Below are 16352 nucleotides of genomic sequence, written 5' to 3'. Positions count from 1 at the left end.
CTTTGGCTATTCGAGGTTTTTTGTATTTCCATACAAATTGTGAAATTATTTGTTCTAGTTCTGTGAAAAATACCGTTGGTAGCTTGCTATGTTATCCATTTTAAATATAGTTGTGTATACCTGATTCAGTAGTTCTAGGGAGAGTCCTGAGAATCTGCAGTTCTAACAAATTCCTAGGTGATATAAAAGTCGGTGCTGCTTGTCCAGGGAATCATATTTTGAAATTCTAGGGTAATGGTGACATCCTGTCTGCTCAAAACAGTTCAAAAGAAAATAAAAACGAATATACAGACACATGTGTCTGTATATTCTAACAGAGAATGATAAAGCAAATGCTAACCACTAACGGAATCTGAATGAAAGATCTGTGGGAGCTTTTTGTGCTATTTTTAAATCTCTCCTGTAAGTTAGAGGTATTTATCATGGCCAGCATGGATATGGTTATGGACACTAAAAAACAAAAAAAAGAATAAAAAAAAAAAAAAAAAAAAAAAAGAAAATGAAAAAAAGCTTTACATGGTAGGATTACAGATCATTTGGGCTACGTGGTGGCTGAGACGGTAAGAATCCGCCTGCAATGTGGGAGACCTGGCTTTGATCCCTGGCTTAGGAAGATCCCCTGGAAGGGGGCAAAGCAACCCACTCCAGTATTCGTGCCTGGAGAATTCCCATGGACAGAGCAGCCAGGCGGGCTACAGTCCATGGGGTCACAAAGAGTTGGCTACGACTGAGTAGACTAAGCACACACATATCATTTAACTTATCAATTTTCTTAAGTTATCTTAGTATTACTATCACCTCCCCCACAGTTTAAAATAAAAGTATTGTTAAACCAAATAGAAACTAGTATCACACATTCATAACAGAAGTTCACATACACCAAAAAAACTTAACTAAGGATTATATAAATCATTTGAAAGTTCCTGTTATACAGAATTCATTCTAAGGTATATATTTTCTCTGTGGCACTTTCAGATGATTTTATTCTGAATCTACAAGAATGAAATACAACACTAACATAAGAATACCTTAAAAAGTTCTTAACTATTTATTGTTTATCCCCATAATGTAAATTCTTTATCTCAATACCTGCTTTAAAATACGTTCTATAGACCCTTGATCCATTTTGCTTGTAACAGCATCTTTCCTCAGTCGTGCAGCAACAGTTCCAAGGTAATCAAGAGATGCCACTCTTAAAGCCATCTCTGTGGACTTGTTACTGAACTGATGAACCTGCATATGAAAAATAATTTTAATCAACTTAAAATATTTTTTATATAAATTCCATATCTATGCTGTTTTACTTGAAATTTAAACATTTTTTCCCCTGTCATATTATCCCACAAAGTAATTACCCTTTAAAAATTTTTTTTTTTTTGGCCGCACCCTGCAGCTTGGAGGATCTCAGTTCCCTGACCATTGACTAAACCTGGGCCATGGCAGTAAAAACCCAGAATACTAACCACTAGGCCGCTACGGAACTCCCATTAATTGCCTTTTGAGTTTCCAGAATTTTAACATTTTCATTAAAAAGAAAAAAAAAATTATAACTAAGAACACAGTGACTTTCTTTAAATGTAGGCTCTTCTGTATAAAATGGGATTATAACCGACTAAGAATTTCTTAGGCTGGAATTTCAAAGTCTATAAAAAATATCTTGGTTTCAGAATAGTATTAATACATTTTCCAACTGACAGAAAGTAAGGCCTCCAAAGCTCTGTAACAACTACACAAGTTCAAATGTAGTTTAAAAATAAAAATCACAATAGCATTTCCTTGTATTTATTTCCCTAATATGGTATCACATGAGGACTATAATGCGTCATGTTTTTAGAAGTACTCTTAAAGATGACAGAGTTCATATTAATCAGTTTCATGCTTTGAAATGAATTAAATACAATAACTTATGACTCTGTGTTGAGATGTTTTTAACTAATTATACTTTCGAACAAATAAAAGAAGCTTTTTAAAGCACTGCTATCTAATGTAATGAAATGAAAGCACCAAAAGTCACAACATTTCAAAATTTTATATAAGGTACCGACAGTATTGTGTACAGTAATGCACATGCAAAAATAGAGATGCAATGGTCGTATTTCCTTACACATTTTTAAAGAATTCATCATCTGTGAATCAGAGAACATCCTCATTATGTTGTCTTCTAGTAATCTAATAATCTTTAAATGCTATACTCTTACCAACAGTCTCCCTAACAAACTAAGGAGTAGTTCAGCAGCTGGCCATTCAGGCTTATTGACTGTTGAAAGAAGGTCTTGAACAAAATTTTCAAATAGTGGTCTGTAATCTTCTTCACCTTGCTTACTACCACATCTGTTCAAAGATAAATAATGAAAAGGTTGTGAGTTCAGGTGACATGTTCACCAATATGACTGAAATTTTGTTAACGAAGTTTCTTGACTTGTATATCTAAACAAAGTGTAACAGAGCACATTAGATAAAATATGGTTTAAAATGAAACTACTTCTCAAACTTCCTTTTCCCCTCTACTACAGGAAATTCATTTACTGACTAATATTAACATTACTTTCTGGCAAGAATAATACAATTTAAATAGTGACCACTGTTTTTCTATGAGATTAGTATAAATTCTTATGAAAACTAAGCAAACCTCTATCCCTTAACTTTCCTATTCAATCAGAATGTCTGAAAATTCAATGAAAAATTAAAGAATTTCACCCTTGTACTTCAGCTTCTAGAGTTCAACACACAAGAAAGTTCATAAAATCTAAAACTTTAGATTTTATAATATGCCAACTGCCTCATTTTAAAGATAAGGATATCAGGAGTCAGGGAGATACAGTCAGGGTTTAGATTATGGAAGGACGTTCAATTATCTTTTACATAGAAGAAATGAACTCCTCTCCACGGGGAAAATAAAAATCAGATTATGTTAATTTACTCACTTTTTAAGGAAGATGGAAAGGAAGTTTTGGGCTGTTCGCATGGCTGTTTCATAAGAATTGGTAATGACAACATCTTGGTCAACCTAGATTGAGAAAAATGAATGGATATAGATGTAAGAAATAACCAACAAACAAATTATTTCAGTTGCTACTACCATGTTATTAGTGACTATAAGGGCACTACAATTAAATACTAAAACTTTATGAACTTCCCTGGTGGTACAGTGGATAAGAATCTGCCTGTCAATGTAGGGGACACAGGGTCAATCCCTGATCCGGAAAGATCCCACATGCCGTGGAGCCTGTGCACCACAAGTACTGAGCTGGCACTACAGAGGCCCGGAGTCACAATGACTGAGCCCATGAACCTCATTTACTGAAGCCGGCACACCCTTGAGCTTGTGCTCTGCAAGGGAAGACACCGCCACGAGAAACCTACGCACCGTGACTAGATAGTAGCGCGCACTCTCACAACTAGAGAGAGCCTGCTCATAGCAATGAAGACCCAGCACAATCAAAAATAAAATAAATAAATAACTTTTAAAAATACTAAAACTTTAACTATACTCTTATATGTAAGAGAAGATACAATTAGCATTGCTGTTGTTCAGTCCCTCAGTCATGTCTGACCCTGTGATCCCATGTAAGGCAGCACGCCACTGTTCCATTTCATTAACTATCTCCCGGAGTTTGTTCAAACTTATGTCCACTGAGTCGGTGATGCCGTCCAACCATCTCATCCTCTGTCATCCCCTTCTCCTCCTGCCTTCAATCTTTCCCAGCATCGGCGTCTTTTCCAATCAGTCGGCTCTCTGCATCAAGTGGCCAAAGTACTGGAGCTTCAGCTTCAGCACCTGTTCTTCCAATAAATATTCAGGGTTGATTTCCTTCACGATTAACTGGTTTGATCTCCCTGCAGTCCAAGGGACTCTCAAGAGTCTTCTTCAGCATCACAGTTTGAAAGTATCAATTCTTTGGAGCTCAGACTTCTTTATGATCCAACTCTCACATCCATACACGACTACTGGAAAAACCATAGCTTTGACTAGACGGACCTTTGTCAGTAATGTCTCTGCTTTTTAATAGGCCGTCTAGGTTCATCATAGTTTTTCTTCCAAGGATCAAGTGTCTTTTAATTTCATGGCTGCAGTCACCATCCACAGTGATTCTGGAGCCCAAGAAAATAAATTCTGTCACTGTTTCCCCACCTATTTGCCATGAAATGACAGGACCGGATGCCATGACCTTCATTTTTTGAGTGGTGAATTTTAAGCCAGTTTTTTCACTCTCCTCTTTCACCTTTATCAAGAGACTTGTCAGTTCCTCTTTGCTTTCTGCCATTAGGATGGTGTCATCTGAGGTTATTGATATTTCTCCCAGTAATCTTGATACCAGCTTGTGCTTCATCCAATATGCTTTATTCTTAACATATGTTAAGAATGAGAAACATGTGTAACAGATGAAATACAAATAGTTGTTTATCATGATCTAGGTCAGAACAACTTTGATCGAAAATACAAAAAGAATTTCAAAAAAATTTGCAGGTTCAAAGTTTATGAAATGCTGGAATATAATACTAAATAAAATTCAACTCCATCATTAGAAATTTAAAGATCAGTATATAGGTAATTCAAAGTTGTAGAAACCTGATACATGAATAAACGTTAAAAAAATTCACTAGTAATCGGAAAAATGCAAAATAAAACATGGTATTATTTTACACTAACCAGACTAGGCAAAAATCAAAAAGTATGACTGTAAACTAGAATATCACTTTAGAGCAAACTGACCAGTTTCATTAAGTTAAAAGTGCATGTAAATTATGATTTAATATTCTACTTCTAAGTATATCTAGAGAAACTTTTGCTTCAAGCTGTGTGTCACATATGATGTCTTTAACCCAAGTCAAAAAGAATCTAGCATTAGCTACATGTATTAAAAACAATGGTGAGTGAAAAAATTTGCTGTAAATGTCATTATATCATTTATGTAAATTAAAACTTTATCAAATATGCAGATAAACAAATAAATAAATGAAAGAAGATAAACATTCACAATGGTAAGGAAAGGCTATGAAAAGAGAACGAGATTAGGAGAAGCGGAGAACAGGGACCTCAACCTTTTTGATATTTGTTTTATACTTTGCACCTTTATAATAAAAAAATAAAATTAAACCTCTTTGGAATTTTTTGGAGGTAAAACTATAGAACCTGGAAAAATGTTAAGTGTTGATGGGTAAAAGCTACAAAACCAAAAGCAAATCATTGCTATAAATTACTCAAATTGTTATTGTTTAATCTCTTAAATTGTATCTGACCCTTTTACGACCCCGTGGACTGTATGTAGCCTGCCAGGCTCCTCTGTCCATGGGATTTCCCAAGCAAGAATACTTAGTGGGTTGCCATTTCCTTCTCTAGGGGATCTTCTGAACTCAAAAACTGGCAGGTGAATTCTCTACTGTTAAGCCACCAGGGAAGCCCCCAAGTTACTCAATAGAGAAGGTATAAATTCAATTTCAGCATGAATTAAACATTAATTACATCATAATTATTTGTTACATGTGGCTATAGATACTGCATACTATAATACTCATTTTCAAATTCATTATCTCACGTGAACCTTACAACTTGTAATAGTAGGCTTGTTAGGTATTATCATTCCCATTTTATAAAGAAACAAGATTAAAACAATTTGTATGTTTCATGAATGGTGGATACTAGAACTCAAGTCCCCTAAAATTTAGTCTAATGTTCGGCAAGGATCTGAAAAGTCCAGTCATGAAACCCTAATTAACACCTTCAGTTTTATAAGAATGGCAGAGAATACAGGTACTTCTTCCTACAAAAGAAAACAGTTCTAAAATTTACAAATGATTCCTTACTTTTTTATTTGAGTCCTCTTCTGAATTAGAGTCCTTCTCTGATGATGGTAAGTGCACTACACACTGAATTAGTTGTAAAACCAGTGCTGTAACCATCTGAATATACATAGGCTCTCCATCCATATCACTACTATTTAACCTTTAAAGGAGAAGAAAATATTTTAATAAAACAGCATATGAAGAGAATTTCATTTTACATGTTATTTATGATCTGAAAGTTTCAGGGGGTTTCTTTACCAAAATTTCTAGGCATTATCCTTAGTGCTTATAACAGTGACCTTAAGTTAATTATTTTGGGGAAGTTAGAAAAAATACCAATTAAATGTGTATGTATAGATCATTAAAATAGTCACAGGAAAAATGCAGTATATAAAATTCTATACTTTATATGTACTGGAGAGTGAAAACTGTAAAGTAAAACATCAAATATTTTTCAAAGTTATTTTTAAAATGACAAGTCTTCAGGGTTTCACAATGCCCAGGCATTCCAATATTTCTTTTCTTACTAAAATCTGCTCCATAGTCAGCTCTTGATCATACGTCAGAGTATGAGGTCAGTGACACAGAATGTAAAAAACCAGATTTTAAATCTTTTTGTTTAAAAGAGTATTCCTTTATATGTTGATAGTTTTTCTTCAGGTTTTAGTAGACAATAGTTGTTTATCAACACACAAGTGGTCCAAAAAAAGATAAAAACAATTATTTTATAGAAGACAGCCTTCAAAGCCATCTAAATATAACCCTATATGCTAGGTCAGTACATTTAATCACCCAGGAATATTATGATAGTCATGGAAATTATGAAGATGATCTATGCCAACAGAGGCAATACTGCTAACAATAGTGGATAACATTTCTTAGTTACTCTGTGCTTAGTGATTTAAAGTCATGTCTATTGTCTATATTGCCATTAGAGCAATTTTTCAGCTCTCTTAAAAAAATATTATATAATGACTTACTACTGTGTAAAGGATTAAGTTCAAGTTCCTTAATAAGGCTTGTAAAATCCCTGAACTGCCTCTGATGCTTTGGAGCTGTATTTCTTACTGCTCTTCTCACAGACCAATGGTTCTTCAACAGGGATGGCTCTGCCCTTCAGGGGAACTTTGCCCGTGTCTAGTGAAAATTTTGGTGATCATAATTGGAAAGGGTACATTTCTTTTGGTTATCTAGTAGGTAGGGGTCAAGGATGCTGCTAAGCATCTTACAATGTACAGGACAGCACTGCAAACAAAGTACTATCTGGCTCAAAGTGTCAATTATGCCAAGACTGAAATTCCCTGCCAAAGATTTTTACACTTGACAATCACTGAGCCTTTAAGTCTCTCAAGAGTATATCGTTACTTCACACATTTAAGCTATTCTTCATGCTGTTTTGACACTGAACTGCCTTTCTTTTATTTGATGATTAAAACAAAAATCAGAAATGATAAAGAATAAATATATGATGGCTACAGTATAATGGGGTTCTTCATCATAAACTTGGTGTTTGCTATAGTTAGTTACCTGAAGTTCCTTAAGCTCCTCTTGCTGGTAGGTAATCTTGCAAGTGAAGTAAAAATTTCTTCCAAAATTAACTGCCTATGTTTTTCATATCTTGAGAATACCTATTTAGCAATTATAAGATTTCAACTTAAGTTATAATTATTTGAAAACAAACAAAAATGATACTATACTATGTGATAAAAATCTAATCTGCCTTTTAGAATGAAAATGCTTTCAACATCTTATGACTTAATTTGCTCAACTTATCTGTCATTAATTGTAACATTCTTAAAGAAGTCATAGTATACTAGTTTCATTTAGAGGAATATGATATCTTGGGTATGGAAAGTAAGACAGATTTAAACAATTTTAAGTAACTGATTTTATTAAGAAATTATTAAATATTTTAAAATACTTAGAAGTGTTTAAAATCTAAGGCATACTAGAATAGCCCTCATGGAAAACTCAAATTTCCATTAGTTTTTGCAAATTTGTATTGAACAATATCAATATTATTTTTGGGGGGGATAACTAAAAATGTGTACTGATTTTACTTACTGCAGTGACTAATTTAATGGCACATAATTGTAGTTCACTGACATTTTCCACAAAAAATGGTGTTATTCCCATTGAAGATACCTGCACAGACACAGAGAGTAACAATAGTACACATCTGTAATAGATTTCAGTAACATTCTACCTTACTAAATCCCAAAACACTAAAAAACTTACTGAAGAACAGTGAGAGAGCATTTTCTTTTCCCTCATCAATCGGCACCTAGTTTTTCCTTTGTTCCCTTTCATCATCAAGAAAATTAGTACATACCTTCCTTCTCAGATGCCATTCCTCTAACTGCCAACTTTTAGACTGATAAATGTCACAGGAATGCAAAAAACGAAACATAATTCACTATTATGGAAGAAATATCCTAACATATTTTAAAGGAAATGATCACATAACTTTCAAATAATTTAGAGTTTAGAATTTACACTACATTCACCTTTCTTCTGCCCCAAGTGCTTCTTTTTAAAACTTCCCTAGACTTTTACTTCTTTCATGTAGATATAATATACTCAGAATGGAAAAACTTAATGTAGTACTGGTATTATTATTGAGCGATCAGGGTTAAACTGAACCCAACTGGGTCCTTTATCCTTAAATTATTTGGTCTAGAAATATGGAAAATGCTTGAAAAAAACTTACCTGAAGGATTGTTGTGTCTGTTAGAAGTTGTATTTCTAGTAGTTCTGATAAGCTGCTAACAATGTCACAAACTTTATTATAAAGCATTACTATTACTCTCTGCTTATGGGTAGAACATTTAGCCCGTTTTGCCTTTGAACTTAATAAGCCTCCTAAAATGAAAAAAAAAAATCAAAACAAGGCTTATGTCAACTTTTAATAATGTCTAATAGCAATAAAACTGCTTCCTGAATTAAAATAACACATCTTTTTTTCTTCCCTATATATAAATATAACTTGGCAAACAAATCTATTTATTTATTGAAGAGAAAATTATTCTCTAGGGAATACTCAGAAAGTCAACATTGTTAGAACAGATTTTCAATGGCTATTAAATTCTTGTATCTTAAGTATAAATTTCTTTTTTTTTTTCCCATTGACTGGAGTAGGATAGTAAGATTATATTCCCCTTAAATCAACTTGCAATAATTAAACCACAGATAATTAACTTAGGATATTCATGATTCAAGTTTGCCTTCCTCTCTTCAAATATAAACATGTTAATATATTTGATTCATTTATAAAGATAATAAGAGAAAGAATATACTTTTTTAATTAATTTATTTTTTATTGAAGGATAACTGCTAAGAATATACATTTTTAATCAACCCATTTTGTAGATAATATTTTAGGCAAAATTAGGGGGTAGTGCTAAATGGAACCAGAAGTGAACATTAACATTATTTAAGATTGCCAGACCAGTAAGATTACTTATTATTATATGTAGCAGTTGCTAAAGAAATTACAACTGAACAAGTACCAGACTGGAAAAGTTCGATATTCCAGTCAAATGAAGGGCAGTGTTTAGTACAATTTTATAATCTAGCAATTTTGGTGCAATTTTGAAGTCACTGCATTCTGAACCATCCAACATGGCAAAATTATATTACAGGTAATTTTGATATTAAACTAAAAAATTATCAGCAAAAAACGGCAAACCAACCTCCATGAGGATCTAATCTGTAAACAGGATCATACTGAGGATAAAGTGTATTCTGCAAATGAAATTTAGTGTACTGTATAACTCTTTCGATTACATCCTCAATATATACAGCTTTTGGCATGTTAGGGGATGTCATGATGTTTATAGTTGTAAGACAGGCATCTGCTGATTTTGTCACTCTCTCCATAATAAGGTCTCTCCATAACCTTTCTTCTTCTTCAGTATCATTATTCTGTAAAACAGCACATTGTTAATGAAATGGAAATAAACACATTTATAGGTTAAAATATTTTTTAAAGATTATAATACATATGACCTTCACTGTAAAATTCTGTGTCAGTGAGATTCCCTACAGCAGGAAATGGCAACCCACTTCAATATTCTTGCCTGGAAAATGCCATGCGGTTGCAGAGTTGGACTTGACTGAGTGACTGGGCATGCATGGTGGAAAACCTGGTAAGAGTTTTGATGTGTGTCTATTTAAAGAGTATCAGGAGTGAAGTACAAACACTTACATTATGTTAGGTATGATTTTTGTGTTAATGTTTTGAAACATAATGTACTCTTACTTTCTAATTTCACCATTAAGTGACATCCTAATTACAAAGTTTTAGTTACGTTCAATTTTTGGGATAGACTTGTAAGTAAGATGTTACCAACTCAATCATTTCTAATACCTATTTTTCAATAAAACTGTATTTTTGAAACAGATTAAAAAGTGGTAACTATGCAGACTACTGAAAAGATAGTTTATTTTCTAAAATAGATAATTTAACAACTGACATACTACATTTTAATTTACACATCAGCAATATGCATTACAATTGGTAAAAAGTGACTTTAATTTTACTTTTAAAGTGAAAATCCTTCTATCACATCCTTAGTTATAAGATATCAACTTTATAGTCTAGGAATATTTTCAAATGCATGCTATTGAAAGTCTGTAACAGTGAGAAGAGGAATTAATAAAAGCATAATATATGTAAAGCAGAGAAGGGCTTTATACTAAGGCCAAAAAACTCCATCTCTAGTTTTCTTTCATTTTAATACTTATATACCCACTAAAAAATAAGATAAATTGATATTGATATTGAAAATTGATATTGAAACTGTTATTTGGAATAGTCAGTTGGGGAGGTTCATCACTCATGTCAAACATTAAGGCTTAAAAGCAACACACTAAAAAGTGCTAAGGTTTTCAGGAATAAAAATAATTTCATTAAAAGTGAATCAGCAAGTTCTCCACAACTTTGAACTCTAGATTCTTGCTATTTACCACAGTTTCTTGCCAAAGTATTAAAAAACAAACAAACAAAAAAACTTGTAAGACTAAAGATGTAGTATTGGCTTGGCCCAAAAGTTCATTTGGGTTTTTGTAATATCGTATGAGAAAACCTGAACAAACTTTTTGGCCAACCAATATACTGTCACTATAGTTTCTCTAATCCCTTAGGTTTATATGATTCAAAAATTATTTTAAAAGGGCATTGGAAAAATATGGATATATTTAATAGACCACAGAAATACCACCTGAGATTACTTTTCTAAATTCCATGTAAATCACTTAGCACTCCTGTGCCTTCTGAAAACATCAAGAACACGTCCTTTCTGAGATAGAATCCAGTTCATGTGCTAAATATATACACTATGTATGTATATATGAGAACAGAAGTATTATCTATCAATAATACTTGCTACCAGTGCTTCTTGCTAGATGAAAATTGGACCCTTTTCTGTTTTAAAAATTTTCTATAATATACTATTTTTATTACCAGTCATTTAAAAATAGATTTCATTCACTCAAAATATTCCTAAATTCTTATCTCTTACATTAAATTCCTATACACATTAGTGTTTGAATTTATTAATTGTTAAAGAGACACCAGGATCAATTCAAATGCACATACAGTTTTGAAAATCTGCTATAAGGTTAGGAAGGCAGACCACGGTTTATATAAATCATTATTATACCATATTGCTACTGCTTTTGATAAAGCACACTAAAATGTAACGACGGCTGCAGTTAACATTTATTGAGAACTTACAATGTACCAGACACTGTTAAGCAGGTTACATGAATTAATTGATGAAACAACCTTTCAACAAATATTTGAGCTAGATATAAAAATAATACATAAGGATTAACATTTTAGGATACATTAAGAAATCACCATATGGTTTCCAACTATTAAGTTCTCCGGGGAAGGTCAAGAAAAAGAATTACTTCCTACCAACATTTTATAAATGAAAAGACATTTTAAAGAGTCATCTACTTACAAAAGGAAGAGCATAATGTAAGATTAAAGAATGATCCTTTGAACTGAATGAATTTAAATCTGTCACCATACTTATTTATAATCAAAGCTGTCAATTGATAATGTGTAACATTAGTTTTGGAGAAGGCAATGGCACCCCACTCCAGTACTCTTGCCTGGAAAATCCCATGGATGGAGGAGCCTGGTAGGCTGCAGTCCATGAGGTCGCTACAAGTCGGACATGACTGAGTGACTTCACTTTCACTTTTCATTTTCACACACTGGAGAAGGAAATGGCAACCAACTCCAGTGTTCTTGCCTTGAGAATCCCAGGGACGGGGGAGCCTGGTGGGCTGCTGTCTATGGGGTCGCACAGGGTTGGACACGACTGAAGTGACTTAGCAGCAGCAGCAGAAGCAGAAGCAACATTAATTTTAAACTACTAAGAATCAAATTCTAACTGCAAGGCTAAATGTGAACTAGTAAATGGTGGCAACAAGTTCAAATTAATAAAATTTGGAATTTTCCCCATAAATCAAAGTTGCTTATGAAAAACTGTATAATTTAATAAGAGTAAAATTAACAATATAGATCTTAAACTTACATGATTTAACAGAGTGGAGAGCTTTGACCCATCTTGAATATTCTTTTCCAAGATATTTAGGACTTTCACAGTTTTGTCAGTGGAAAGCTAAACAGAAGCAAAAATTCTTTTATCGATCATTGGTAAACATAGTAAATTATTCAAGAAATATTCTGTACAATTATTCCCCTTAGCTTATGGATTATATAGCATTAACATTCGCTCAAAGAGTGGAAAAATAAAATTTTCTCACTTAGTTCCTCCACTCAAATCTGAATTATGTACAGAATTAATTACTTTTTTTTGAAAGAAGAGCAAACAGAATGGACACACATGTATGTTTCTAACTCAAATCTTACCATATAGCTAGTTAAGACTGAATTTGTTCTGGCCCTCTGCTCTATCAAAGTGACACTGAGCATGCATACGATCACAGAGGCACCCACACACACACTCTCTAAATATTTCACCTGTTTATTTTTTATTTTTAAAAACACCTATTTAATTTCTTACAAATAATGTTTTCTGTATTTAAAGTAGTCATTGTAGAGGTTCTACCAGGAAGTCACTATTACCCATTCCTTTGACTAAGTCTCCTTTTAGATCCCTATCATGTAGCTAGGACTCTCAATGGAATCAGTCAGAAAAGTAATATGAGAGGATCAACAGAGTAAGTGACATCAGGTATATTTTGATTATTTATATACTGGTGAATAGAAAAAATTTCCCCCAAATATATTGCTTTAGATAATTTCACAATAGATTAAACTACTGAAACTTTTCGTAAATTATCCATGCTTCGAAAATGCTCAGTAAATGCACTTGTTTGAAACAGAAACACTATATATATTTTGAAATAGAAACACTATAGAACTTATGACATAAAACCTAAACGGGGCATTGGCACTTCGGAAAACTGATGCCATATTTGTATATACAAAAGAAATCAATATATTCCTCACTGCACACAGTAATATCAATGTGAACCAATAGTACATTAATTCTTGGGTAATTATGTGAAATGTCTGTATAGCTTTAAAATCCTAACTCATGAAACTTTTGGCACTGTCAGTGGGAATGTGAACTGGTGCTGCCATTATGGAAAACCAGTATAGAGAGTCCTTAAAAAAGTAAAAACCAATCTGTCATAATCAAGTGATTCCATTCTCTAGCTACGTATCTGAAGAAAACAAAAGCACTAACTTCATAACATACGCATAACATACGCATCCCCATTTTTACTGTAGCATTATTTATAATAGCCAAGACATGGAAGCAACCAACGTGTCCACTCATAGATGAATGGATAAAGAAAACGTGGTGTGTGTGTGTGTGTATATTTGCAACAATATGCATGGACTTTGATGGCATGAGTCTAACAGAATAAGTCAGACAGAAAAACAAATGCCATATGATCTCAACTGTATATGGAATCTTAAGAAAAAAAGAATTTATAAATACGAAGAACAGACTAGTGGTTGCTAAAGGTGTGCAGTGGGGGGTGGGTGAAGTCGATGAAGGTGGTCAAAAGGTACAAATTCCCAGTTATAAGTCAGTCCTGGGAATGTAATGCAAGGCATGATCAATATAGGTAACAATACTATAGTTTCTACCTGCAAGTTGTCAAGAGAACAGAACTTAAAGTCTCATAATAAAAAAAAATAATGCAAGTGTAACTGTGCATGGCCATGTTAACTAGATTTACTTTGTATCCTTTTCCAATATGCACAAATATTAAATTGTTACACTGAACTCCTGAAACTAATATAAATGAATACAAAATGAATAGCTAATTATATTTTAACTTTGGAAAGAATATTAAAATATTTTCCAGTCTACTTTAAAACTAAATAAATAAGTTTAATTTTTGAGAAAACAAATTCTTCAGATAAATATAATCTTTCATTAAATCTTTTACTATGCTTGGAGAACAAATCATTATCTTTACATTACAAACTAACAGTAGAAAATTTTGTAAAAGAGGAGCCTGATTAGGAGGAAAGAGGATTTTTTTTTGGAAACTGTATTTGCATAGTAATCATGCAGTAGTTTAGGGGGTGACTGCTGGCTCATAAAGATTATGGGAAGTCAATCCTTGATGCTGTCACTATTGTTTGAAGTATTACTAAGGAAAAAAATTTCTGTTATTCCATTAGTGCAATGAGACTACTTGGCAACAGACAGCTCATAGGAAAGACAACCCACAGAAGTTAATATTAAGTCTACAACAATGAGATTCTGCACTTATTAACAATTAATGTGTTAACAGTCACAGAGAATAGACTTGCGGTTGCCACGGGGGAGAGGTGGTAGGTGAGGGAAGGACTAGAAGTATGGGACTGTCAGATGCAAGCTATTAATATAGTACATATAAGGAACAAGGTATAGCACCAGGAACCATTTTCAATATCCTGTGATAAACTATAATGGAAAAGAATGTTTACAGATGTATAAATGAATCACTCTGTTGCACAGCAGAAAGTAACACAACATTGTAAATCAACTATACTTTAATAAAATAAACCAAAAAACCCCCCCAACAATTACTGTGTTAAAACCATGGCTTAACTCTTTCAATCAATGTAAATGACTAAAGGAAATGTCAAAGAAAAATTTAGTGTATTTCTGCATTTAAATACTTTAAATATTTGAGACAATGAAAAAATAAACAGTGACAAAAAATCCAGGACTGTGTCACTTTGAATGCAAAAATTATTTTTCTTTAGAATAATTTGCAAAATATGCCTTTGATTCAAGCCTTGTCATTTTTTAAAGAAATAATTCTGTCAGATTCTCAGAAAGAAACAATGAATTGTCTTTTTATCATTACTCACTTTATATAAACTTTGCAATTTACCTTTAAAACTTTAATATCAAACATGAGATAGTAAGTAAATTTATAAATTTTACTTTAGTGAGATACCTTATCCATTATACCCATGGCTTTAATTTTAGCAGATTCACTGCCAAGTTCATTAAGCTGATGTTTTCCTAAGAGCAGTTCCTGAGGAATTTCATCATCATCACCTGAAAAACCAATTCAAACATACATAGTTTAGTTAAAATAAATAGCTCAAAATAGTTAGCTTTAGTTAATAAAATTTCTACATATATACAAACAGATGTAAACAAACAAAAATAATATCCTATGAGACCTCTGTAAACCTCAAGCAAACCCTGAATAAAAGAGGACAAAGATTACAATTAGACTTCTGACTAAGATGGGAAGAGGAGATAGATATCTTTACTACTTTATGACCCTTCTCAAGCAAACTTTCTGCCCCAGCAGGCTGACCTGTATGGACTACATCAACAGTCTCCCATGCCCTCTGGCTTCTGTTTGGGTTCAGCCAGTGGGGTGCCCTGTCAGAAGATCAAAGAGAAGGAGAGTGAGGTCAGGGTATTTATATTCCCGACTCCTTCCTTGCAAGGTCTCCTCAAGCTGCTCATGTCCTCTGACCAAAAGAACACTTGTTTTTACAAGGCAACCTATTCTAAAACTTTTTCTTTTCCTATTGACTGAGTTCTGCTGATTTCTCTTTACACTTGCTCCTTTGGGTATAGGGGTGGTAATAGTTCCAAGTCTGTTAACTTTGGGTTTCCACTCTATTCTGCCCCTATCTTTGTAATCTCGGTCTCTTTGTAAGTAACTACTCAAATTATCTTAATTTGAGAATGCCGTATGACTTCCTGTTGGGATCTTAAATGACATGGAAGAGAGTTTTCCAGCACAAATTCTGAAGTTTTAGAAATGATGAAGTGGATATTCTAAGTAATCAGGAAAAGCATTAATGATACTTACACAAGTAACTGTCACAAAAACAAATACTTAATATACTTTTTAATGCATTTTTAAACAGATGTACTCACACTAGAATTACTGTACTCCAACTAGTTTTTGTATAAATTAGGCACTAGAGTTTGTAGCTACTGAAAGTGGCATAAAATTGTTGAGAGCAGGTCTAAACAATGTAAGCAGCTTTTAAAAAAAATAAACCTAACATTTTTTAGATCTGTAGGTGTGACCCATAGATATTA

General features: G+C 33.0%; 1 protein-coding gene across 3 annotated transcripts in view; it reads right to left on the bottom strand.

Moving 5' to 3' along the window:
- Window positions 1-16352, bottom strand: part of NIPBL (NIPBL cohesin loading factor) — a 195769-nt gene that overhangs the window by 46480 nt on the left and 132937 nt on the right. For all 3 annotated transcript variants that reach the window (XM_065905643.1, XM_065905642.1, XM_065905644.1), the window contains 10 exons: window positions 15238-15341; window positions 12336-12422; window positions 9477-9708; window positions 8495-8646; window positions 7849-7929; window positions 7312-7412; window positions 5806-5944; window positions 2925-3007; window positions 2199-2331; window positions 1090-1233 (listed from right to left, as the gene is read on the bottom strand). In XM_065905643.1, the coding sequence (XP_065761715.1) occupies window positions 1090-1233; window positions 2199-2331; window positions 2925-3007; window positions 5806-5944; window positions 7312-7412; window positions 7849-7929; window positions 8495-8646; window positions 9477-9708; window positions 12336-12422; window positions 15238-15341 (1256 nt within the window). The remainder of the gene's footprint in view (window positions 1-1089; window positions 1234-2198; window positions 2332-2924; window positions 3008-5805; window positions 5945-7311; window positions 7413-7848; window positions 7930-8494; window positions 8647-9476; window positions 9709-12335; window positions 12423-15237; window positions 15342-16352) is intronic.

The sequence above is a fragment of the Muntiacus reevesi genome, chromosome 14 (genome assembly GCF_963930625.1).
Source record: "Muntiacus reevesi chromosome 14, mMunRee1.1, whole genome shotgun sequence".
In the NCBI taxonomy this organism is placed as follows: Eukaryota; Metazoa; Chordata; class Mammalia; order Artiodactyla; family Cervidae; genus Muntiacus; species Muntiacus reevesi.
Note: the sequence above shows the minus strand (reverse complement) of the source record. Positions and strands in the feature narration are given on the sequence as shown.